Below are 26612 nucleotides of genomic sequence, written 5' to 3'. Positions count from 1 at the left end.
TGCATGGGTATAATGACTGTTAGCTGTTATCATTAAACTTACCACCTGCAACCTAAGCCATCTCTTCCACACCTGTAACGAGCTAATAGAACATATGTCAAGATAACTTTTTTTTTTTTTGAGATGGAGCCTCGCTCTGTTGCCCAGGCTGGAGTGCAGTGGCATGATCTTGGCAAACGATTCTCCTGCCTCAGCCTCCTGAGTAGCTGGATTACAGCCACGCACCACCACGCCCAGCTAGTTTTTGTATTTTTTTTTTTTTTAGTAGAGACGGGGTTTCACTATGTTGGTCAGGCTGGTGTTGAACTCCTGACCTCGTGATCCGACCGCCTCGGCCTCCCAAAGTGCTGGGATTTTTTTTTTTTTTTTTGAGACAGTGTCTCGCTCTTTCACCCAGGCTTCAGTGCAGTGGTGAAATCCAGGTCATTTCAGCCTCAAACTCTTGGGCTCAAGTGATCCTCCTGCCCCAGTCTCCCAAGCAGCTGTGACCACAGGCACAAGCCACCATGCTCAGCTATTTCTTTTTTTGTGGAGATGGGGTCTTGCTTTGTTTCCCAAGTTGGTCACGAACTCTTGGGCTGAAGTGATTCTCCCGCCACAGCCTCCTACCACGCCTGACTAACTGCAGATTTTGAGATGGAGTGTCGCACTTTTACCCGGGCTGGAGTGCAGTGGTGCGACCTTGGCTCATTGCAACCTCCGCCTCCCAGGTTCAAGTGATTTTCCTGTCTCAGCCTCCCCAGTAGCTGAGATTACAGGCACCCGCCACCATGCCTGGCTAATTTTTGTACTTTTAGTAGACAGAGTTTCACCATGTTGGCCTGGCTGCTCTCAAACTCCTGACCTCGTGATTCGCCCGCCTCAGCCTCCCAAAATTTTGGGATTACAGGCGTGAGCCACTGCGCCTGGCCTTTTTTTCTTCGTTTTTATGATTAATACAAACATCATATGGGAGTTTATGAAATTTGTAGAAACTAGACATTTCTTGCCTGGGGCTGGCAGCTTTCCCCTCGATTCCTGAGGGGTCCTCTGGGTGACTTAATCTCTGCCGTTAGAGGTACAGGGTGGAAAAGTTTGAAGCTTCCGGGACGATTCTACAATTTTGTTTTTATCAATCCAGACCCACCTGCTCCCCCCTGTGACCAAGGCTGCACATTACAGTCAAGAGTACAATTACCTCAGAATTTAAAGACCATGTGAAATTCATGCAGCAATGTAACTGCTGACCCTGACACCACTGACTGCACTAAAGGTGGCCAGACATGGATCCTTTCCGAAATGCAGCCCGTCTCACCTCTGGTGGGAGCAGGTGATGCAGGGTTGAGGAACAGAGGCCCTCCTGTAGTGGAGACCAGTTTTCTCCCCAACTAACTGCTGCAGGATCGGAATAGGAAAGAGACTGATTTATTGAAACATCACACAATTTACATAAAGAAACATGAGCAAGAGTGGGGTGAACTGGAACGCGCTTTGGCTGCATCAAGGCAAACCTAGTCTTCCAATAAAAGCTCTGACCCGTAGCGGCTATGGGACTTGGGGTATATTAAGCATCACTTTTGACTTCCTTTTATTATTATAATTCTTGCCACTGAAAATAGCCACTATTTAGCTGAATTATCCATCAGACAACTGGAGCCAGAAGCTTCTACACATTCTAGAATGTGAACAATTTAACTCCTGCTGCATCACCCAGAAAAAATGGTGGCAGGAATGGTGAGAGAGAGGAGGAATCTCTTGAGTTAGAGCCTCAGGTCTGAAAAGGCAACTGGTAGGATCATCCCATTCCCTCTCAGAAGCTTCTGAAGTGGAAGAAAAACAAGCAAATTCTAAAGCAAGTAACTTTATTATCATTCCTTTTAAAAGAACCAAGGAAAATTCACAACATATGTGAAACACAAACAGCTGTGGTTTAGGAGGTAAACAAAGGACCAACACAGCCCTGAAATGCAACAGCCTCTGAGTGGCTTGGGCCGCATGTGACTGGGGTTCTGTTAAAAGGGCAGGCTCCTCACTCCTAGCCCTGAAGCCCCAGGAACCTGCCTTGAAAGACAAGCTCTCTACTAATACTCAACTTGCAGGGTCTCGCCCTAACATCCAAGAGACTTGGTAGCATCTCCTTTCTCCCAAAACCCAGCTGGAACTCAACTAATCCTAAACGAAAACTCAAGAACAGCACACCAGATGCCACCTGTTGTTTGTCAGGGTCTCAAACTCCAGAGGAAATGCATTTGCCTGTCATGGTTTTCCTCTCTAAGGGCACCTGTCTGAACTTGGAGCTGTGCTTCCACTGGTGCCTCACGGGGCTTGGGCCTACTCTCCACCTGAAGTCACACGTTTCTCTATAAGATATCAGGCGGGGAATAAGTCCAAGAAGGTGGCAAGAGGCTCCCAAGCAACAGAGCGTGCTCATTCCTGGCAGGCATCTCCCACAATGCCCCAGAGGGCTGGCGAGGCCGGGACACCATAAGGACAGAGAAAGGGCAGAGGGGTGCTTGGAAGTGCTCATCACTCAGGGGAGCTGGCAGGCCTGGGATGACAGGCAGCCTGAACAGTGCTGGAACAAAGACAGCCACCCTGCGCCCCTTGTCGAGCAGCTGCTGGTGATGGGAAGCAGCACGTCGGCACCACCTCCTTCGTTGCAGGAAATGTTTTGTATCGGGCCAATGACTTCAGTTTTCCTTGCCTGGAGATGCCTTCATGAAGGAAGGGGACAGGGAATACAGGCGGGCATGCTGCAATTGGCATCTCTGGGGCTGCCAAGTCTTGAGTTCACTTGGGGCCAAGGCACTCCACAATCCCATTCCCCTTCATGCCATCGAAGAAGAAGAAGTTGTTGTGAGGAGGGTCCCGCTGAGACAGAGCCTGGGGAGAAAAATGAAAAGAGGGTTTAGCTCAAGTGCTTTAAGAGGAATAAAGGGAAAAAAAAATTCTAAAAGCAGTCTAGGGCAGTAGTTCTTAACTGGGGTCGATTTTGCTCCCAAAAGGCTATTTGGCAATGTCTGGAGACAATTTTGATTGTCCTATCTCCTTGCTCTGTCCCTTACAAGCTGTGTGTCCATGGGGAGATTATTTAACCTCTCCAAACATTACCTTATTTTCCTAACATGAGAATAAGAAATGTATTTGCCTGGGTTAAACTATGTATCTCAAAAATATAAAACAGGCCAGGGCCAGGCACACTCAGACCTGTAATCCCAGCACTTTGGGAGGCTGAGGTGGGAGAATCACTTGAGCCCAGGAATTCGAGACCAGCCTGCGCAACATGGTGAGATCCCGTCTACATGAAAACTAAAATAGGTGGGGCGCGGTGGCTCACGCCTGTAATCCCAGCACTCTGGGAGGCTGAAGTGGGCAGATCACCTGAGGTTGGGAGTTGGAGACCAGCCTGGCCAACGTGGTGAAACCTGTCTCTACTAAAAATACAAAAATTAGCCAGGTATGGTGGTGCGCTACTCGGGAGGCTGAGGCAGGAGAATCGCTTGAACCTGGGAGGCAGAGGTTGCAGTAAACTGAGATTGCGCCACTGCACTCCAGCCTGGGCGACACAGTGAGACTCTGTCTCAAAAAAAAAAAAAAAAAAGAGAAAAAGAAAAATGACATAAATTAGCCAGGTATGGTGATGCATGCCCAAGGTGCCAGCTACTCGGGAGGCTGAGGTAGGAGGATCGCTTGAGCCTGGGAGATTGAGGCTGCAGTAAGCTGTAATAGTGCCACTATACTCCAGCCTGGGCAACAGAGTGAGACCCTGTCTCAAAACAAAAAACAAAAAACAAACAAACAAAAAAACACCTTAAAACAATGACTAACACTGTGTTGCACCACCACTGGGCAAACAGCAGAAATAATTATTCATGACTATTCAACTGAGAAAGGTGGCAGTTCTTAGGCTGTGGGCTTTATCACCTAAGGGGACACATTTAATCAAGGAACATACTGATGCAGAAGGGGGCTATTCCATGAGGACATAAAGTCGCTAGGCTTCCACATGGGGTCAGGGCTGGGATCCAGAGGGCCTGGACAATGCTATTTAGCAATGGCAATGGTGATTATCTTGTGGGGTTACCAGACAGAGCACTTTAAAATACAAGAACAGGGCTGGGCTTAATGGCTCACACCTGTAATCCCAGCACTTTGGGAGCCCAAGGTGGGAGAATCACTTGAGCCCAGGAGTTCGAGACCAGCCTGGGCAACATGGCAAAACCCCGTATCTACAAAAAATAAAAAAAATTAGTTGGATGCGGTGGCATGTGCTTATAGTCTCAGTGCCTCAGGAAGCTGAGGTGGGAGGATCGCTTAAGCCCAGGGAAATCAAGTCTGCAGTGAGCTGTGATGGCACCACTGTACTCCAGCCTGGGCAACAGAGAGCGAGAGAGAGAGAGGGAGGAGTGGGGGTGGGAAGGAGAGTGAGCATGTGGCCCTGTCTTTCGAGGCAGGGTCAGCCCCCGAAACAACATACTGAGTCTTGTATACACATACATCTTTCTGAGAAAGGGTTCACAATTGTCCACAAATTTTCAAACAGGTCCTTAACCCAGAAAGGATTGAAATTTCACCACAAGCTACCATTTAAAGAGGAAGACATCACCTAGGCAAGTTGCCAGGGCAGGGTTTAACGGTTCCCAGGAGCACCGTCCCATCATTCATGAGGAAGGTGGCGCTACACATCCTGAACTGCTCCTCTTCAAACTCAGCACCAAACCCTTTTCATTTTCTCATCCATAAAACGGGGACAATCATATCTACCATATACAAATAGTGTTAGCCATTTTTCCAGGGAAATTTTATTTATTTGTAAATGTTTTTAGTTTTAATTTTTTGAGACAGGAATGTGCCCAGGTGGGAGGCACATTCTCGGCTTACTGCAACCTCCATCTCCCCAGCTCCAGATATCCTCCCACACCCTCTTGAGTAGCTGGGACTTTTGTAGAGATGAGGTCTCCTCATGTTGCCCAAGCTGGTCTTGAACTAGGTTCAAGCAATCCTCCCGAAGTGCTGGAATTACAGGCATGAGCTACTGCACCCAGTCAAGGGAAAATTTATTAAGCATCTACTCTATGCCAGGTATTCAGCCAGACATTAAGGATTCTGAGAAGGTCTGTCCACATGGAGCTTGTATCAGAAAGAAGTTTGCTTCTCTGGGCAAATAGGCAAATAAAAAGCACTTGCCTGCTAGAGCTTTTGGTGAGAATGAAATGTGACTAGGCTTATAAAGTGCCTAGCACATAGTAAATTCTTAGTAAGTAGGAGCTGCTATTAATAATAGGGGCCAGGAGTCCTTTACCAATACTGGGGATGCCACCAACCCAGCCAGGTAGAAGGGTCCAACAGTCCACAGGTGGAACTCTTAGACCCTCAAACCCAAGATACAGGAGATGGTACGTGTTTTACCATGAACCTGGGATGGCTGCTGCTTTCACTATCACCTCTCTTACCATAGACAGGGAGACCTGCCGTGGACGGTGGGGATGGAGAAAAAGGAAAACTGCCTTAAACCTAAGGAAGTAGACATGGATATAAAATAGGGTATCTAGAAGGATGTAAGAAAGGAAAGACGCAAAAGATGATTCCAAAGGAGCAGACTTGCGTTTGCCCCCATCTCCTAGTGTAAGCTTTCCATAGGTGCTCAGACTTTGCCTCAGGAGAGAAAGGTGAATCTGAGGCCCTTGGACTGCAGGCCCCGCCTGCCAGCTGGCTGAAGGCTGACCAGTAATAAGTATGAAGGAGTACTGGGGATGACAGCAGGGCATGGGGTGAACATGGGGCAAAAGGTAAAGTGCTTCCCAAGCAAAATGGGGTAGGAGGAGATTCCAAACACACCCAGCAACCAAGAATGCAGAGTACTCTGGCTATCTGGGATAAACAGAAACAAGATGCTGGGCACCAGCTGTCTCCAGCAGGCAGGAAGGAGGGGGCTGTGTGAGGATGGGGATGTGAGAAGCTACCACCAACAATGGGGTCAAGGCTACCTGCCCCAACCTCCAGTCTCCATCCCACATGAAAAATTTAGGGGGGGCCCCTCAATGGGATGTGCAGAAGTGAGGCTGACAATTCAAGGGCAGCGGCCCTGGGGTCCATGCAGTCTCTACATGACGGTGCCATTGAAGGCAACACCTGACGCATGACTGCCACGTGGTGAAGAGGACAGGCTCAGAAACCAGACTGCCTGGGCCCAAATACTGGCACCACACTCACTAGCCTGGGCAAGCATCTTCTTTCCTGCACCTTAGTCCCTCTTTTATAAACCAGGGATCACAGGAGTTCCTACCTCATAGGGCCGGTGGGAGATGAAATGAGTATCCACTTAAAAAAAAACACTGTCTTTGTGTGGCAGACAGTGGGCTTTCAGTAAGTCTTGTCTATTATTATTGGTGGTGTCGTCATTTTAGGCTACAAAAATATATACATTCCCATTCCCCACTAAGAACATTCCCATTGCTGCACTCTTTCCTGCAGTTTGTCTACAGGGAGCCTCAGAATCCTGCTCAAACAGTCCTCTGGGTGGCCATTACCCTCTTCTCAGATTGGGCATATAAACTGTAATTTTCACATCACTCTGGGCTATGTATAAAACGTGAGCAAGGAAAGAGGTATGGCCATTGCACACTTTTCTTCCCCCTCCAAATATCTCCTCAGTGCCCATCACATAGAAGAAAGTTAGATTTGATCAAAGGAAGAATTTAGACCAGAGAGAAGGATCAGAAAAAATAGACAAAAAAAATAAATAAATAAAATAAAAAGTAGCCTTAGGAAAATGGTGTGACTAACAAATTGAGCCAAATGTCTCCAGAATTTACAGACCCCAAGACAAAGTGTTAAGGGCTGGGTCTCCAAATTGTCCTCCTAAGCTCAAACTTGACATGTACATGGACATGGCCAATCATTTAACCAGGCACGACTCTGCTCCATAAGAAAGAAGGAAAAAGCCTCACTGAGTCCACTAAGGCAGCCAAGAACCTGCAAAAGGCAAATTTAACATCTTCGGGCAAATAGCAAAGTCTGCAAAGAATGTACGATATATTTAGGGGTATGGTATAGTTTTAGCAACCCACATGTTCCAGAAGACCCTCAAAAGGCTATGCTAGTTACTGGTTATGTGACCCTGTATGAGATGCTTCCCTTCTGAGAGAGACACTAACACCTACCTAACAGGGTCACGGGTCATCCTGTACAGAGCCCTGAGGGGCTCCTGGTGTGTTCATGGGGACACAGACACTGATTTCTCTACAAATACCTACAGTGTGTGGTTAAAAAGAGGGGGGCTTGGCTGGGTGCGGTGGCTCACACCTATAATCCCAGCACTTTGGGAGGCCGAGGTGGGAGGATCACCTGAGGTCAGGAGTTCGAGACCAGCCTGGCCAATATGGTGAACTACTAAAAATACAAAAATTAGCCTGGTGTGGTGGCGGGAACCTGTACTCTCAGCTGCTTGGGAGGCTGAGGCAGGAGAATCGCTTGAACTCAGGAGGCGGAGGTTGCAGTGAGTCAAGATCATGCCACTGCACTCCAGTCTGAGAGACAAAGTGAGATTCTGTCTCAAAAAAAAAAAAAAAAAAAAAAAAAAGGGGGGGGGTGCTGGGTACAGTGGCTCACGCCTGTAATCCCAGCACTTTGGGAGGCTGAGGCGGGCAGATCACAAGGTCAGGAGATCAAGACCATCCTGGCTAACACAGTGAAACCCCGTCTCTACTAAAAATACAAAAAAATTAGCCGGGTGTGGTGGCGGGCGCCTGTAGTCCCAGCTACTTGGAAGGCTGAGGTAGGAGAACGGAATGAACCCGGGAGGCGGAGCTTGCAGTGAGCTGAGATCGTGCCACTGCACTCCAGCCTGGGGGACAGAGCGAGACACCATCTCAAAAAAAAAAAAAAAAAGGGAAGACTTTGATGCCATGGTGATGAATGGAGATAAACTGTACAGAGGTTAAGAGCACAGGTTCTGGAGTCCCTTTCATGGGCCCCAGTGTCTTCCTCTTAAGTGGGGATCATGATAGTACTCACTTATAGAGCTATGAGAAGCAGAATCCCTGACCAATACAACAGGCACTGGATAACTAATACAGTTAGGGGAGAGCAGATCACACCTTCGAGGCACTATGGCCAACTGTGAGCTGAGCACAGAGCAGGCACTCCAAGGTCATTTGCTGAATGGCACCTGGATGGGCCAGAGAAAATGGGATGAGGTGGAAATGGGTAGGGCATGAAACAAAGATGAATGGGGTGAGAGAAAGCAGGCAGCTGTCCATTCTGTCAGCACATATACAAAGTCATGGTTAACAATTTTCTGCTCCACAGTGATGTTTTACCTTCACAATTTCCTGTGCCAAAATCCCTCCAACCACTGCACACACTGGGGCCATCTCGGAGAAGCAGTACCTAAAAGAGAGGAAGACAAGGAAAATGGAGCACTGGGAACAGAACTGTGACCATGACATCTGGAGAAATTCAGTAGTAGGCTCTCCTGAATAAAAACAACTTCTAGCAGGAGGGCCCGATTCAGACAGCAGTGTTAATGCTGGCATCTAGGCGTGAAAATGAAATCTGAGCCAGGGATTCATAAGTGGCTGGAAAAGACCTTTGAACTTTGGCAAGCAGAAATTCTTTCACAATACTTTTATTTTTACCTTTATAAGTTAAAGGAAAGACTATATCTGTGCTTCCTATATCTGTCCTAGAGATATCAGATGTTTCAGCGCCCTGGTCACATTCTCGCAATTCTCTTCTTACCCATAACGGCCAGTGGGTTCTATATGCTATTCCCAGACAAATGTCAGGGGGCAGGCCTGTGTTAACATGCAGGAGGCAAGGGAAATGTGAGGCCTGAAATTAAAGTATGAGGGCAGAAAGTCTTCACAACCCACATAGAAACCAGCCCTTCTGGGCCAGGATGGGGCATCCAGAGGACAAATTTTAGATGACACAGTCACCTGACCCTCCAAGTCACCCATCCTAGTGAGCAAATCACTTTATTCCACCACTTCCCCAAAGGAAGTGTGCTCTGCCAGCTCCTACTCCTGAACACAATGTTGTGTGCTCACCAAGCAAACTGGAACATAGACAAGTGAAAGGGAAAGCCTCCCTACAGAACACTACCTCCAGTCTCCCCAGTGTGGTGCACATCCTTCTAGCCTTTTTTTTTTTGAGACAGAGTCTCGCTCTGTCACCCAGGCTGGAGTGCAGTGGCGCGATCTCGGCTTACTGCAAGCTCCGCCTCCTGGGTTCATGTCATTCTCCTGCCTCAGTCTCCCGAGTAGCTGAGACTACAGGTACCCGCCGCCACGCCCGGCTACTCTGTATTTTTAGTAGAGATGGGGTTTCACCATGTTGGCCAGGATGGTCTCGATCTCTTGACCTCGTGATCCGCCCGCCTCGGCCTCCCAAAGCGCTGGGATTACAGGTGTGAGCCACTGCGCCCAGCCCCTTCTAGACATTTTAAAAAGTGCACAATCTAAATGGGTATAATTAGTCCGGGCTCAGTGGCTGATGCCTGTAATCCTAGCACTTTGGGAGGTCGAGGCGGGCGGATCACAAAGTCAAGAGATCGAGATCATCCTGGCCCACATGGTGAAACCCCATCTCTACTAAAAATACAAAAATTAGCTTGGCATGGTAGGGTGAGCCTGTAGTCCCAGCTACTCAGGAGGCTGAGGCAGGAGAATCGCTTGAACCTGGGAGGCATAGGTTGCAGTGAGCTGAGATCGCACAACTACACTCCAGCCTGGTGACAGGGCAAGACTGTCTCAAAAAATAAATAAATAAATAAATAGGTATAATTTTAAACCCAAATATTATCAACTATTACTCTTCTGTTCTATAACCTATTGAGGGACATTTAAGCTGTTCAACACTGTAATCATACATCTTGACACAGACACAGGTGTCGAAATAATTCCTTAAGACAAATTTCTAAATATAGCAATGCTAGTTTTTCATATGTATTGCCAAAATGCCCTCCCAAAAGGCTGTATCCATTCCAATCCCAAGAGCTATGTCCAAAGGCACCTCCGCCCTGGCCAGGACCAGCACATTCCCATTTTGTTCATCCAGGAGTAACATCTTCCTGCTTATCAAGGTCCACTACAGAGCTCTAAAATATATGAAGAACTAGGGCTGGGCACGGTGGCTCACACCTGTAATCCCAGCACTTTGGGAGGCCAAGGCGGGTGGATCATTTGAGGTCAGGAGTTCGAGACCAGCTTGACCTACATAGTGAAACCCTGTCTCTATTAAAATACAAAAATTAGCTGGGCGTGGTGGCGGGCGGCTGTAATGCCAGATACTCAGGAGGCTGTGGCAGGAGAATTGCTTGAATTCAGGAGGCAGAGGTTGCAGTGAGCCGAGATGGCGCCACTGCACTCCAGCCTGGGCGACAGAGAGACTCCCAATAATAATAATAAAAAAAACTCCTCCCATTGCTGGTAGAATCGCATTTTGGCCGTGTTGGAGGAATAGTTCAGCCTGGCCAATATGGTGAAACCCCATCTCTACTAAAAATACAAAAATTACCTGGGCGTGGTGGCACGTGCCTATAGTCCCAGCTACTCCAGAGGCTGAGGCAAAAGAATCACTTAAAGCCAGGAGGCAGAGGTTGCAATAAGCCGAGATCACGCCACTGCACTCCAGCCTGGGTGACACAGCGAGACTCCAGTTCAAAAAAATAAAGGAACCAGATAATAGGCCAGGTGCAGTGGCTCACTCCTGTAATCCCAGCACTTTCAGAGGCCAAGCCGGGCGGATCATGAGGTCAGGAGTTTGAGATCAGTCTGGCCAATATGGTGAAACCCCATCTCTACTAAAAATACAAAAATTAGCCGGGCGTGGTGGCACGCGCCTGTAGTCCTAGCTACTCAGGAGCTTGAGACAGAAGAATCACTTGAACCACAGAGGCGGAGGTTACAGTGAGCCGAGATTGGGCCATTGCACTCTAGCCTGGGTGACAGAGTAAGACTCCATCTCAAAAAAAAAAAAAAAAAAAAGCTAGGCATGGTGGCGCATACCTGTAATCCCAGCTACTCAGGAGGCTAAGGCAGGAGATTCGCTTGAACCTGGGAGGTGGAAGTTGCAGTGAGCTGAGATCGCGCCACTGCACTCCAGCCTGGGTGACAAAGTGAAACTTTGTCTCAAAAACAAACAAACAAACAAAAGAACCAGATAATAAAATATTTTCAGCTTTATGGGCCATATGGTCTTTGTTATAACTATTTAACCCTGCTGTGGCACAAAAGCTGCCACAGATAATATATAAATGAGTAAGTGTGCCAATAAAACTTTATTTACAAAAAGAGGTGGCAGGCCAGTTTGCCAAGGGCTATTCCAAATTAAAAGAGATACAAGTGGCTCACGCCTGTCTATCCCAGAAGTTTTGGAAAGCCAAGGCAGAAGGATAGCCTGAATCCAGGAGTCTGAGAACAGCCTAGGCAACAGAGTGAGACCCCCGTCTCCACAACAAAAATAAATATTAATTATCATTTAACTCAGGCAGATGTGCTTTGTATACTCTCGTTATGCGGTTCATAACTTTAAAAAATAGGAAACAGCCTGGTGAACATAGTGAGACCCTGTCAATACAAAAAAAAAAAAAAAAAATTTAGGCAGGCTTGGTGGTACACGCCTATAGTCCCAGCTACGCAAGAGGCCGAGGTGAGAGTATCGCCTGAGCCCAGGAGGTTGATGCTGCAGTGAGCTATGATGTGCCACTGCACTCTAGCCTAGGCAACAGAGAGACCCTATCTTAAAAAAAAAAAAAAAAAAAAAAAAGGCTGGACGCGGTGGCTCACACTTGTAATCCCAACACTTTGGGAGGCCGAGGCAGGCGGATCATGAGGTCAGGAGATCGAGACCATCCTGGCTAACACAGCGAAACCACATCTCTACTAAAAAATACAAAAAACTTAGCTGGGCGTGGTGGCAGGCACCTGTAATCCCAGCTACTCAGGAGGCTGAGGCAGGAGAATGGCGTGAACCCGGGAGGCGGAACTTGCAGTGAGCCAAGATCGTGCCACTGCACTCCAGCCTGGGGGAGAGCGAGACTCTGTCTCCAAAAAAAAAAAAAAAAGCCATCATCTAAACATAGGCAGCAGTTTACAAGGTGCTTTTGTAACATCGGCACCGTGAGGTCAGGGGCTGATGACACTGTACAGGCTTGGATCTCATGGTAACTCACCGGGGCACTCATCTCTTGGTGGAGGAACGACCAGTTTGTGAGAAGCAAGTGTTTCCTCTGCTGTGCTTCACAGCAGGAAGAAGGACTGGGTCATGCAGGGCTTCAGTTCCAATAATCCCAGCCAGTCAGCCAGTGGCAAGCGGCAGCTGCTGAGCATACCTGGGGCTGGGTGCTGAGTGACTATTTGGGCATTCAAAGTGATGAACGGTCCGGCTCTGCATCACCGGCCAGCAGAGTTGAAGGCCCTGCTTCCCAGAAGAGGAAAGCCACAGCCTAACGAGCCACTGGCTGGTTTTCTCTCCAAAGTGGTTCCTTCCCTGTCCACCCTCTTTGGGGAAACTGCTTTTCCATGTCTCGTGTGCTCAGGCACTGCCACTCTATTGCTGCCTTTTTTTTTTTTGAGAAGGAGTCTCCCTCTCGCTCTGTCGCCCAGGCTGGAGTGCAGTGGCGTGATCTCGGCTCCCTGCAACCTCTGCCTCCTGGGTTCACACCATTCTCCTGCCTCAGCCTCCCGAGTAGCTGGGACTTAGGCGCCCGCCACCACACCCGGCTAATTTTTTGTATTTTTAGTAGAGATGGGGTTTCACCATGTTAGCTAGGATGGTCTCAACTCCTGACCTCATGATCTGCCTGCCTCGGCCTCCCAAAGTGCTGGGATTACAGGCGTGAGCCACCGTGCCTGGCCTCTATTGCTTTCTAAGTAAGAGGTGTTTGGTGGCCTCTTGAAGTCTTTCTGTAGACAGGCCGCAAGATGGCCTGACATGGGTTAGGGATGCCAGCAAGGAAATGAGCCGTTGTCTTGCAGCTGAGCTGTCTTTCCAGATTACCCACTGCCTCCGTGAAGTGGGGTGTGCTCACTTGAGGAGAGAGTTGTGCACAAGTCTCTGTTTCACTCATCTGTCTGTGTTCTGCTCGCACTGTCCTTCAGGTTGTGTTTTTGATTCTCTTTTCAGAGAACTTTGTTGTTTTTCTAATTGCAAAACTAACAGATGTCCATTGCCAGAAAGTATAAAATGGAAGAACAGAATCCCCGGTAATCCCAGCCACTGCTAACATTTTGGGGTCTAGCCTCACAAACTTTTTTCTGTGTATTTACATCTTTTTCTTGTTTAAAATATCAAAATGGGCCAGGTGTGGTGGCTCACACTTGTAATCCCAGCACTTTGGGAGGCCGAGGCGGGCGGATCACCTGAGATCAGGAGTTCGAAACCAGGCTAGCTAACATGGCGAAACCCCGTCTCTGCTAAAAATACAAAAATGAGCCAGGTGTTGTGGCAGGCACCTGTAGTTCCAGCTACTCGGGAGGCTGAGGCAGGAGAATCGCTTGAACCTGGGAGGCGGAGGTTGCAGTGAGCCGAGATTGTGCCATTTCACTCCAGCCTGGACAACAGAGCAACATTCCGTCTCAAAAAAAAAAATAAAATAAATCAGAATGGGAATATACTATCAGTACTGTTTGACAGCCTTTTCCCAGCATATTATGGACCTGTTTGTGTCAATAAATATATAGATACATATTACTTACATTTCACAATTTTTTGTTGTCTAGATATATAGTGGTTTATTTAACCAATACCTTATTGGTGGATATTTAAATTGTTTATAGTTTTTTTACTTATATAAATACTTTATCTCATATATATATATATATATATTTAGCCAGGCATGGTGGCACACGCCTGTGGTCCCAGCTATGCCGTGTGTGTGTGTGTGTGTGTGTGTGTGTGTGTTTAGGATTGCAGGTGCATGCCACCACGCCCAGCTAATTTTTGTATTTTGAGTAGAGACGGGGTTTCACCATGTTGCCCCGGCTGGTCTTGAACTCCTGACCTTGTGATCCAACCCACCTTGGCCTCCCAAAGTGCTGGGATTACAGGTGTGAGACACTGCGCTCAGCCTTATGCTTTATGTATTGAGACACGGTCTCTCTCTGTCACCCAGGCTGGAATGCAGTGGTGCAATCTTGGTTCACTGCAACCTCTGCTTTCCTGGGCTCAAGTGATGCTCTAGCCTCAGCCTCCAGAGTAGCTGAGACTACAAGCACCAGTCATCGATGCCCAGTTAATTTTTCTATTTTTTGTAGAGACAGGGTTTCACCATGTGTCAAGGTTGGCCTCAAACTCCTAAAATCAAAGCAATCTGCCTGCCTCAACCTCCCAAAGTGCTGGGATTATAGGTGTGAACCACTGTACCAGGACAATCATGGCTTTTTGGGTAAGGGCACAACAAGTGCTTTAAAGACCACTGCTGGCCCTAAATGGAGTGGGGTTTGCTGTTGCTCACCTGAAGTTCCCAGCAGGAAGTCAACAAAGAAAGGATTAGAGACTCTGGCAGACCTTACTGTTGATAAGAAACCAAGGTAGCATGCTGCTACTAGAGCAAGCACTGTGATGATATCTGGGGTGGGATCTGGGTTGGCTACTTACTACCTGATGCCTCCTACATAACAGCCGCTCAGTAAACTGCAGCCACCATTATCACTGCTACAAGCTGGAGGCACTGCAAAGCCAAGTTTAGGAAGCCTCTCAAGACATGGAAAGGGAATTAGGGTGCGTACATGATCCCACAGCTGCTTGGAAGGAGATTGTGGACGGAGCGCGTGGTGGCTCACGCCTGTAATCTCAGCACTTTGGGAGGCCAAGGCGGGTGGATCACCTGAGGTCAAGAGTTCAAGACCTGCCTGGCCAACATGGAAAACTCCATCTCTACTAAAAATACAAAAAAAATTAGCTGGGCGTGGTGGCAGGCACCTGTAATCCTAGCTACTCAAAAGGCTGAGTCAGGAGAATCGCCTGGATCCAGGCGGCAGAGGTTGCAGTGAGCCGAGATTGTGCCATTGCACTCCAGCCTGGGCGACAAGAGCGAAACTCTGTCCCAAAAAAAAAAAGAGATTGTGACCTAGTCACCATATGGTCTTCTCCAATCAAATCCTAAGCCTGTTTATAAGAGCAAAAAGGTAGTCACGTAAGGTGAAAGCATGGAGTGTCCAAGTGAGAGGATGCTGGGAACATGGGTGGTTTTGCTGCTGGGGGTATGAACTGATAGGATACCAATGGGGGCAAGGTGGCAATGCTGACCAAATGATAAATTACATCCTTCTGACCCAGCAACTCCCTTCTTCCTAATTATCCTGCAGTTACACCTGCACACGTATGACAAAAGGTCACACACTGCAATGTTACGCAGTTAGAAAAGCCTGAACACAACTTGAGTGAGCAGGCAACTGGTTCAATAAACTCCATCGCTTCACACACTGGAATACTAAGGAGCTGTGGAAAAGAGGGAGCAAACTATGTACTGATCTGGAGATGTACCCAAGAGATAACAAGATCACGTAAAGTGAAAAAAGGTAGAGAATAATGTTTACAGATCTTATATTGCCTTGAATTTTGAACCATGTGAATATAAGATACTTATTGTAAAAATCAGAATCTGTCCCCTTTATTTTTTATATATTGCTATTCTAGTGGAGAGGCAGAAATCTACAGGAGTGAGCAGAATGTGGCAGGGGGCTCTCTGAAGGGTTTCTAATAAAAGAGCTCCTCAAATTAAGGCAAATCCTGAAAACAAACTTTATCTGTCCAGACTAAACAGTGATAAATACTGACACCAACCTGACAAAGTCCTCAGGAAGCAGGTCAGGACTAATACCCAGTGAGTCAAGCACATCATTTCGTATCTGGAGCAACAACTCGGAATCTTCCTCATATGTATCAGAACTGGGATCTCTTCCTTTATCTGTACGGAACTTTAACAGCACTGGGAAAAAGAAAAAGAAGGCAGGTTATAAAGCCACTTTTTTTTTTTTTTGAAATGGAGGCTCACACTGTCACCCAGGCTGGAGTGCAATGGCACGATCTTGGCTCACTGCAACCTCTGCCTCCCGGGTTCAAGCGATTCTTCTGCCTCAGCCTCCTGAGTAACTAGGACTACAGTCACGAACCACCACACCTGGCTAATTTTTGTATATTTAGTAGAGACAGGGTTTCACCATGTTGGTCAGGCTGGTCTTAAACTCCTGACCTCGTGATCTGCCCGCCTCGGCCTCCCAAAGTGCTGCGATTACAGGTGTGAGCCACCGCACCTGGCCACCTTTTTAAAATTTATTCAACAAACATAGAGAGGCAATCCAATAATTATAAAAGCAATTTACCTTACTGTGAAAAGTGCTGTGACAGCATAATAGGGCGTCTGACACCCTCTGTAGGGTGGTTATCAGGAAGGCTTCTCCGAGGAAACAACAATTCAATGAAGTATATATGAGTTTGAATGGGGCAGAAAGCAGTGGAAGCTTTCAGTAGAGGAAAAAGGCTCTATTAAGACCTGGAAGAGCCAGGTGCGGTGGCTAACAGCTGTAATCCCAGCACTTTGGGAGTCCGAGGCAGGTGGATTACAAGGTCAGGAGTTCGAGACCAGCCTGCCCAACACAGTGAAACCCGTCACTACTAAAAAAACAAAAATTAGCCAGGTGTGGTGGCACGCACCTGTAGTCCCAGCTACTTGGGAGATTGAAGCAGGAGAATCACTTGAACCCAGCAGGCGGAAGTTGCAGTGAACCAAGATTGTGCCACTGCAATCTAGCCTAGGTGACAGAGTGAGACTCTGTCTCAAAAAAGTAAAATTAAAAAAAAAAAAAAAAAAAAAAGCCAGGCGTGGTGGCTCATGCCTGTAATCCCAGCACTTTGGGAGGCCGAGGTGGGAGGATCACCTGAGGTCAGGAGTTCAAGACCAGCCTGGTCAACATGATGAAACCCCATCTCTACTAAAAATATTAAAAAAATTAGCCAGGCACCTATAATCCCAGCTACTCGGAAGGCTGAGGCAGGAGAATCGCTTGAACCCAGGAGGCAGAGGTTGCAGTGAGCCAAGATTGTGCCACTGCACTCCAGCCTGGGCAACAGAGTGAGACTCCGTCTCAAAAAAAAAAAAAAAAAAGACCCAGAAGAGGCAGAGTGTGATGGTACACATCTGCAATCCCAACACTTTGGGGGGCCAAGGCGTGAGGATCGCTTGAGCCCAGGAGTTTGAGATCATCCTGGGCAACATAGTGAGACCTCACTGCTACCAAATAAAAAAAACCACAAAAAATTTAGCCAGGTATAGTGGTGCCTGTAGTCCCAGCTACTAAGGAGGCCAAGGCAGAAGATCACTTGAGCTCAGAAGGTCAAGGTTACATGAGCAGAGATCTCATCACTGCACTCTAGCCTGGGTGACAGAGTGAGACCCTGTCAAAAAAAAAAAAAAGAAAGAAGAAAAAAAGGAAAGGAAAAGGAAAAAGGGAAGGGAGAAGAGAAGGGGGAGGGAAAGGGAAAGGGGAAGGGGAAGGCACCCAGAAGAGAGATGATAAGGAGTGGGAGGTACACATTCTAGGCAGGACCAGTTTAAAGGCTGCTTTAGCCAGAAGGGCCAGCCAAATACTTAGACCCATCAAACAGGAAGGTCATTACAAACAGGAAGGTCATTACAAACAAAACTTCCTTTACTATGAAAACTATCTCAATCCCCATAAACGATGTTTAATTTTGGTTGTGAACCAGAGGAAAGGTTCAGATGATGGCTTTGAGTCAGAACTACTGTGTAAGAAGACCCCAAAAAGGCTATAACTTTTATCCCAAATAAAGACAAATAGGAGCAAAAGACTGATTAGGCTGGGTGCAGTGGCTCACGCCTGTAATCCAAGCATTTTGGGAGGCCAAGGCAGGTGGATCATCTGAGGTCAGGAGTTCGAGACCAGCCTGGCCAACATGGTGAAACCCGGTCTCTACTAAAAATACAAAAATTAGCCAGGCATGGGGGCAGGCACCTGTAATCCCAGCTACTCAGGAGGCTGAGGCAGGAGAATCGCTTGAACCCGGGAGGCAGAGGTTGCAGTCAGCCGAGATCACGCCACTGAACTCCAGCCTGGGCAACAGAGCGAGACTTTATCTCAGAAAAAAAAAAAAAAAAAAAAAAGACTGGCCGGGTGTGGTGGCTCACGTCTGTAATCCCAGCACTTTCGGAGGCTGAGGCAGGCAGATCACGAGGTCAGAAGTTCGAGACCAGCCTGGCCAACATGGTGAAACCCTGTCTCTACTAAAAAAATACATAAATTAGCCGGGCGTGGTGGCACACGCCTATAGTCCCAGGTACTTGGGAGGCTGAAGCAGAAGAATCACTTGAACCTGGGAGGTTGCAGTGAGCTGAGATCGTGCCACTGCACTTTGCCTGTGCGATAGAGTGTAACTCCATCTCAAAAAACAAAAAAAAAAAAAAAAAAAGAAAAGACTGATTAACATACCAACACCTTCTAACTGCCCACTACACCTTGTCCACAGGTAACCTGCCTGCGGGTGGGCAGGCATTCTTGTTCCCTACATGCTGCCCAAGGAAAGGGCACAGCCAGTCTCGAGCCTTGTCTCTAAGGACAATACTCTTTCTCCCACATCACACAGGCTATTTCAGAACAGACATAGAGACATGGATCAGCTTCTAGGCCCAAGCCCTGAGTGCTTTACACCTGGAGAGGGGGCTTTACAGTTTGCCAGTTCTTTCATTGATATCTCTTCCATATATGTTGATTGAAAAAGTAGACTTATTCAGCAAATTATACTCTCTACCAGGACAAGGGGTTCCTACATAAAAATTAAGGTAAATTGAAAACCACCAGGAGTTGCTGTGAGGCTCTTTAAAAATGCAAGTATTTGGTACCCACCCCAGACTGAAGCATCAGAGTCACACTTTTTAAAGACCAAATAGTTTTGGTAATGAGCAGCCTGCGTTGAGGACTATTCTCTAAGTAGAATTCATTCACTCCACCAGCCTGGCACTTACTTTGTGCCAGACAGACCTGGGTGCTAAAGGTCCAATGGTGAGTGAGTGAATCTTGGTTTCTGCATCTGTGAAGGCAATGGGTGGGAGAACAACTGAGGAGGACATAGTTTTAGAAGCTACAACAGGTGGCTCCACTGAAGCCTGGGAGAAGTTCAGAAATGGGTTATAAAGTGTTCCAAGATCTCAAACCACAGATGCCCAGGTTAAAAAAAAAAGACACACCCTGCTTCTGGGCTATGCTTTTCTCAGTGCCAATGTCAGACAAAGGTCCCTGGCCTGTATTTCTCTGGTAACTTCCACCTGTCCAGTATAGACGGGGTTCTGCATATCAGAGAAGAGGTAATTTCTTTTTTTTTTCTTTTCTTCTTTTTTTTTTTTTTTTTTTGAGACAATCTCGTTCTGTTGCCCAGGCTGGAGTGCAATGGCATGATCTCGGCTCCATGCAACCTCCACCTCCCTGGTTCAAGCCATTCTCCTGCCTCAACCTCCCAAGTAGCTGGGGATTACAGGTACCTGCAGCCACATCCAGCTAATTTTTTGTATTTTTAGTAGAGACGGGGTTTCACTAAAAATAGAAAAATTCCTGGTCTCAAACTCCTGACCTCAGGTGATCCTCCCACCTTGGCCTCCCAAAGTGCTGGAATTACAGGTGTGAGCCACCGCACCCAGCTGGTAATTTCTTTAAAAAAAAAAAAAAGGAAAGAAAAGAAAAAAGCTCCAGAACACCCACTGACTCTTCTGAATACTGTTTGCTTTCTGAGAATGTTACTCTCTTCTCTTTTTCAGGAACACAGCTTCTGCAACCCTCAATGCTACCTCAACACTTGGCAGCCAACTCAAAGCTATGACAATTGGCCAGGTGTGGTGGCTCATGCCTGTAATCCCAGCACTTTCAGAGGCTGAGGCAGATGGATCACCTGAGGTCAGGAGTTCAAGACCAGCCTGGCCAACACAGTGAAACCCCATCTCTACTAAAAATACCAAAAAAATTAGCCATGCATGGTGGCGGGTGCCTGTAATTTCAGCTACTCAGGAGGCTGAGGCAAGAGAATCTCTTGAACCTGGGAGGTGGAGGTTGCAGTGAGCTGAGAGTGTGCCACTGCACTCCAGCCTGGGTGACGGAGCGAGACTCTGTCTCAAAAAAAAAAAAAAAAAAAAAAAAAAGGCTGTGACCATCTGGATGATCTGGATGCCAGAGAGCACTGATCTGCTACCACCCAATACTTCTAATTTTGTAGATGTGCTGCTGGTATTCCGATTGTAGTAAATAAATGCAACTGAGTAACCATTTTGGGGCAGGGTAGAGAAATGACTGCAGAAGTGGCAAGTACTGCCTGTTTGGACCAAGCCTCTTTTCAAAAAATGTCCCATAAAATAAAGGAGGCCAGGTGCAGTGGTTCACGCCTGTAATCCCAGCACTTTGGGAGGCTAAGGTGGGCGGATCACTTGAGGTCAGGAGTTTGAGACCAGCCTGGCCAACATGGTGAAACCCCATCTCTACTAAAAATAGGAAAATTAGCCGAAAGTGTGGTGGGTGCTATAATCTCAAGTACTTGGGAGGCTGAGGCAGCAGAATTGCTTGAACCCAGGATTCAGAGGTTGCAGTGAGCCGAAATCACACCACTGCACTCCAGTCTGGGCTACAGAGAGAGGCTGTCTCAAAAAACAAATTAAGTAGCCGGGCATGGTGGCTCATGCCTGTAATCCCAGCACTTTGGGAGGCCAAGGCAGGTGGCTCACAAGGTCAGGGGTTCAAGACCAGCCTGGCCAAGATGATAAAACCCCATCTCTACTAAAAATACAAAAATTAGCTGGGCGTGGTGGCGGACGCTTTTAATCCCAGCTACTCGGGAGCCTGAGGCAGGAGAGTCGCTCAAACCCAGGAGGCAGAGGTTGCAGTGAGCCGATATCATGCCACTGCAATCTAGCCTGGGTGACAGAGCGAGACTCTGTCTAACAACAACAACAACAACGACGACAACAACAACAACAAACCAGTAGGAAGGGTGATAATAATTACCCCCTCACCAGGTTATCGTGAAGATCACGTGAGTGCTAATCCATGCGAAATGTTTAGTATAGTGCCTGGCACATAGTAGGCACTATAACGCTTTGGGCTTTGGTGCTCCCACAGCTATACTTTCTTTCTTTCTTTCTTTTTTTTTTTGAGACGGAGTCTCGCTCTGTCGCCCAGGCTGGAGTGCAGTGGCGCGATCTCAGCTCACTGCAAGCTCCGCCTCCCGGGTTCACGCCATTCTCCTGCCTCAGCCTCCCTAGTAGCTAGGACTAGAGGCGCCCGCCACCACACCCAGCTAATTTTTGTATTTTTAGTAGAGACCGGGTTTCACCGTGTTAGCCAGGATGAGCTCAATCTCTTGACCTGGTGATCAGCCTGCCTCGGCCTCCCAAAGTGCTGGGATTACAAGTGTGAGCCACCGCACCCGGCCTATTCCCACAGCTATGTTTTCAAACCAAAAGATGAAAAGCTTTGTGGTAACAGCTGAAAAAAAAATCACCTCCTCTTGTTGGTCCCTTGTGACAGTTGGTGCTTGTGTCCCAGTGACAAAGAAATAAGATCGCACAAGAGCCATCTAGCACAGGGCTCCCGCCACTGTCCACCACCTTGCACCTGGAAAGCAGGCAGCCTCAGTTTCCACGTGACTGCTGCAAGGCCTCAGACTGTGCCCTATAAGCAGCCCATGCACAGCTTTGCCTCCATCTGCTCAGGCAGTGTTGATACCCCTTCTGGGTCTTGTTGCCCTGTTTTCTCAGGAGTGACTGACAGGACTAGCGTTTGACATTTGATGCAATATCCTCTGCTTTGGCTATACTAACAGATGGCTGGATTCCTTTATTTTTATTCATTTATTTACTTGTTTTTTTCTTTTTTTTTTTTTTTTTGAGATGGAGTCTCACTCTGTCACCCAGGCTGGAGACGCCCACAACCATGCCCAGATAACTTTTGTATTTTTACTAGTGATGGGGCTTCACTATGTTGGCCAGGCTGGTCTCAAACTTCTGACCTTAAGTGATCCTCCTACCTCAGCCTCCCAAAGTGCTGGGATTATAGGCATGACCCACTACGTCTGACCTACCCATCCTACTTTACAGATCAGGAAACTGAAGTTCAGAAACATTAAATGACTTAGTCACTGTAACTCCCAAGTACTGGAGCAGAAATGTAAACTCAAATCTAGCTTCAGAATTTGTGCTTCTTAACCCTAATGGAATCCAAAAGAAACAGCAGGTCCATACAGGGACACAGCACCTAGGATTCCAAGTGGTCTGGTTCTTTGCCACCCATCTCAAGGGATCCCCCATTTGATCATGTTTTTGTCAAATGCATTTTTCCAAATGGGCCTCGCCTCTGTTAATTTCAAGCTGTAAGTTCCGTGGGTGAGAAGTGGAGACCGTGGTCATACAAAACTTTGCCCATCAATCTTGAGAGAGTAAACCAGCTTCATCTTAGGAAGAAATAGGACAGCATTAAGAGCAGGAGCAAAGGCAGCGGCAGCTGGCCCCGCTGTTTCTCTGGGCCCCTTGCCTGTTCCTGGTGCAGTTCGGCTGGACGAGGGCCGGCAGGCTGGCACCGTCCACATACCTTGCTGACCACATCTGAAGTCCTTGCAGGGCCTCTGGGAAGGGGGCCAATCAGTCCAGCCACTTATTTGCAGCAAAACAAACAGAAGCTGTCGTTTTTCACTCTTTCTTGAAGGTCAGACTCCAGTTAGCAGCAGTGGAGGGGGGCAGGAAGAAACCCATGTTCTTGACAGGCAGCAGCCTCAGAACTGACCCTAGCCCCTGACAAGTTCTCGCTTATTAAATTCTCCTCTTTGTTCTGCTTTCTGCCCCGCCCGAAGAGCCAAACACGCACACATACCACTGTCGACTCTGCACTTCTGAAGAGCACCTCCCACCAGTTTACACATTATAAAACTGTTCCGTTAAGATCAAACACTGTCAGGGATAGAGAGGTGCTCTACCAAAAGATGACTCATCAAATCGTATCAAAACATTGCACAAAATTAGAGTTCCAAACTTGATTAACTTCATCTGAACCTTTTAATTAACTCAGGATGCTGAAGTCTGCGGGGATGACATTCATTGCCGGAAATGATGGGCTAGTGTCTCGGCTTAGGTTCAGGACTTGCCCATGTAATAGAAAAGGCAAACTTTGGAAAAGAGAAACCAAGCACGGTTTCACATATTTAAAGAAAAAACTGTGGATATGTGGATATACTACCACCTTTACAAAATAATGTAAGCACTCAAATTCAAATTTAATCTTAGTTCATAACATCAGGTTAGCGCTACAATGGGAATCTGGACAGCAACATTATTAATCACTGTTTGTTACACAATCCTCTCTTCTATTACATTTAACTATTATGCCTAAATCTAATCACCAAGGCCACTGAATAAACCAGTACTTTAATAGGAAGAAAAGAAAGTCACTGTCACAAATTAGCCCCAATTGCTGGCCCCCAAAAACAGTTCAATTGTGGGGGGCAGGGGAGTTGAATGTATATCAAAACTTCATTTACCTGAGAGAGGCCCAAAGCTTTTCTGTGCCAGACACCTCGGCCCCAATTCCCTGGCTCCCTGCAGCTGAATGTAGACTCCTCCCCAGGGTTGGCTCACTTTTGTTTTTTTTGTTTGTTTGTTTTAAGACAGAGTCTCGCTCTGTCACCCAGGCTAGAGTGCAGTGGCGCGATCTTTGCTCACTGCAACCTCCGCCTCCCAGGTGCAAGCGATTCTACTGCCTCAGCCTCTCTGAGTAGCTGGGATTACAAGCAGGGCACCACCACGCCCGGCTCATTTATATATATATATATTTTTTTTTTTTAGTAGAGATGGGGTTTCACCATGTTGGTCAGGTTGGTCTCAAATTTCTGACCTCATGATCCGCCTGCCTCAGCCTCCCAAAGTGCTGGGATTACAGGCGTGAGCCACTGCACCCAGCCCCAAGGTTGGCTCACTTTATGGAGAGTCGCTGTCTCTGGAAACAGCCTGGTAATCTGCTCCACTCCCAGGTGACATAAATTTCCAGAAAAAAAGCAAAGTATGGTAGTACTACCTCTTATCCAACAGCCTATTTCCTAAGGCAAAGCCCTGGGCCTGACATTCAGTCAATTGTTCATTCAATAAATATACACTGAACAATGACTGTGCCAGGTGCTGGGCTGGGCAGGCAAGGGCAGAATGGATGGTCTACCCTCTCACAGCATTTCAGAGGGCAGTCAACAAAAACTACACAGGAGATAAAATGTCCTAACTCGAAAAGGAGCTTTGAGAGAGCCTCAGGGGGATGCAAGGAGGTGCCTTGTCAAGTGACCAGGCCCTCTACAGTTGGCAGAACCACCTCAGTCCTCATAGTCCCTGAATATTTGCCTGTCCCGTCCTCTGTACCTTCTCTCTGCAAAGCCTGTCCCTGGCCTGGACAGCTTTCCAACTGGAGGGCAGCAGCGAAGAGCACAGCTCTAGACTCCCTATTCTTCCACTTACTGTGACCTTGGGCAAGTGACAAGGACCCTGAGCCTCCTCTGCAAAATGGGAAACCCAAGGGCACTTGTGGGGTTTAAAGATTAAATGAACCAATACATGTAAAGCACCCAAGAGTGCCTGGGGCAATATCTTCCAGGTCTGTCACTGCTCTTAAGCAAAGTCCAGAAATCCAGCTCACACTCGCCCTAGAAAAGCCGATACACTTGCTGTGGTGACCTGTGTCACACAGTAGCTCATTTAACTGCATTACTATTAATTCAGCTGTGGGCTCTGGACACGATACTGCCTCAGATCTCCCTGTCTCCTGACATTCACTCCCAGCACAGTTTTTTCCCTTAGATACCTTACTCACAGTTTGTGTATTTTTTCCTTTTTTTTTTGAGACACGGCCTCAGTCTGTCACCCAGGCTGGAGTGAGCAGCACAATCTCAGCTAATTGCAGCCTGGACCTCCTGAACTCAAGTGATCCTCCTGCCTCAGCCTCCCAAATAGCTGGGACTACAGGCATGCACCACAAAGCCTGGTGGTTTGTTTTTTATTTTTTGTAGAGACGGGGTCTCATCATGTTGCCCAGGCTGGTCTCAAACTCCTGAGCTCAAGTTGTCCACCTGCCTCGGCCTCTGAAAGTGCTGGGATTACAGGCGTGAGCCACCACGCCCTGCCCAGTTTGTGGTTTTATATTCACCTGTGGAAATGAACTAGTACAAGGATTGACTTGTCTCCTCCATCAGATTTTTATGCTCTGTGGGGCAGAGGCCATGTCACTACTATATACTTAACACCTGGCACAGGGCTTGCCCCGTAGCAGGCACTCAAAAAATATGTCACACAGGAAGCCTGTTTGAAGAATAAACGATAACTAGGGGAGAAGGGCTCATGACAAAGTGACACAGGCCGGGCAATCCAGAGGCTGGGTGCAGTGGCTCACACCTGTAATCCCAGCACTTTGAGAGGCCAAGGCAAGCAGATCAACTGAGGTCAGGAGTTTGAGACCAGCCTGGCCAACATGGTGAAACCCGTCTCTGCTAAAAACACAAAAATGAGCTGGGTGTTGTGGCAGGCACCTGTAGTCCCAGCTACTTGGGAGGCTGAGGTACAAGAATTGCTTGAACCCAGGAGGCTGTGGTGAGCTGAGACTGCACCACTGCACTCCAGCTGGGTGACAAAGCGAGACCCTGGCTCAGAAAAAAAATAAAGTGACACAAGCTCCTGGAAATCCAAAGCAGACCTGGTCTGTTACTGACTGAATTGAAAAGTGTTCAAGCTATCTGGGATGGTTCTGTTTCTTATCAAGTGTTACAAACATGCTACATATGGAATACTCAGCAAGAAAAACAGAAAAAAGCAGCAGCAGATACACAGGGCACCATGTCCGTCCTCAACAGGGAAACACAATAGGAGTCCCACTTTCACCGTTGCATCTGAGGGCTAGGGTGCAGAACAGTCCATAGGTGTGAAGCTCAGAGGAGGGACATAGCTGGGTTGGGGGAGGAGGCAGGGACACTTCATGGAAGCCACTCTGATTCTGGCTCTCCTGGCCTCTAACCATTCACGGCATCTTGCCATCTGCTCAGTTCACCTCCACATTACTTTCCTTTGTTTACCTCATTCTGTTTTCCTCTTTAACCCAGAAACTTAAAAGTACGTGTGTGCATGTATTCAGTCATCCACTCTTCAAAAATCACTTCCTGAGCACCCGCCCTCCACCCCTACCCTATGCTAGCTGTGCTGGGGACCCAGAAGCGACCCAGACAGCCCCAGGCCTTGCCCTCACACGCGGAGCTCACAATCTCTAGAGGGCAGGCTCATAAGCCTCTGTCTGTCACCACAGCCACACAGTACTTTCATCTCTTTCTCTAGAAAACTTCACCTCCGGAGTGGCCGTCCCTGAAGACTACTCTGAAATGCCCTTTTTTGTGCTCCAAGTCCTGCCCACGCTTTCGTCTTTGCAATGAAACCAGTCTATGACCTCACCAGGCATCAGCTCAGAAGAGGGAAAGAAGCTGTGCCTCGCTATTTGCATCTCACTCTCTACTGAAGAGATTCCGAGGCACCAGATGAAAGTTGTTGACGGGGAAAAGGAGCGTGCACTTTCTCAGAAACGAGCTCAAAAACAAGATGCCATTTTTTGCCTACCAAA

The 26612-nt window shown here is 47.6% G+C and overlaps 1 protein-coding gene across 3 annotated transcripts in view; it reads right to left on the bottom strand.

Moving 5' to 3' along the window:
* Nucleotides 1-1824: 1824 nt before the first annotated feature.
* The window catches only part of SAE1 (SUMO1 activating enzyme subunit 1), an 80754-nt gene continuing 55966 nt past the window's right edge, over nt 1825-26612 (bottom strand). Inside the window, exons 6-8 of one of the 3 annotated variants that reach the window (XM_054538452.2) lie at nt 15772-15916; nt 8301-8370; nt 1825-2862 (exon numbers count right to left, since the gene is read on the bottom strand). In XM_054538452.2, coding sequence (XP_054394427.1) covers nt 2770-2862; nt 8301-8370; nt 15772-15916 — 308 coding nt within the window. In that variant the 3' untranslated portion in view covers nt 1825-2769. 3 annotated transcript variants of the gene reach the window in all.

This window comes from Pongo abelii, chromosome 20 (assembly GCF_028885655.2).
Source record: "Pongo abelii isolate AG06213 chromosome 20, NHGRI_mPonAbe1-v2.0_pri, whole genome shotgun sequence".
Taxonomy (NCBI): Eukaryota; Metazoa; Chordata; class Mammalia; order Primates; family Hominidae; genus Pongo; species Pongo abelii.
This window is presented reverse-complemented; position numbering and strand designations above follow the sequence as displayed.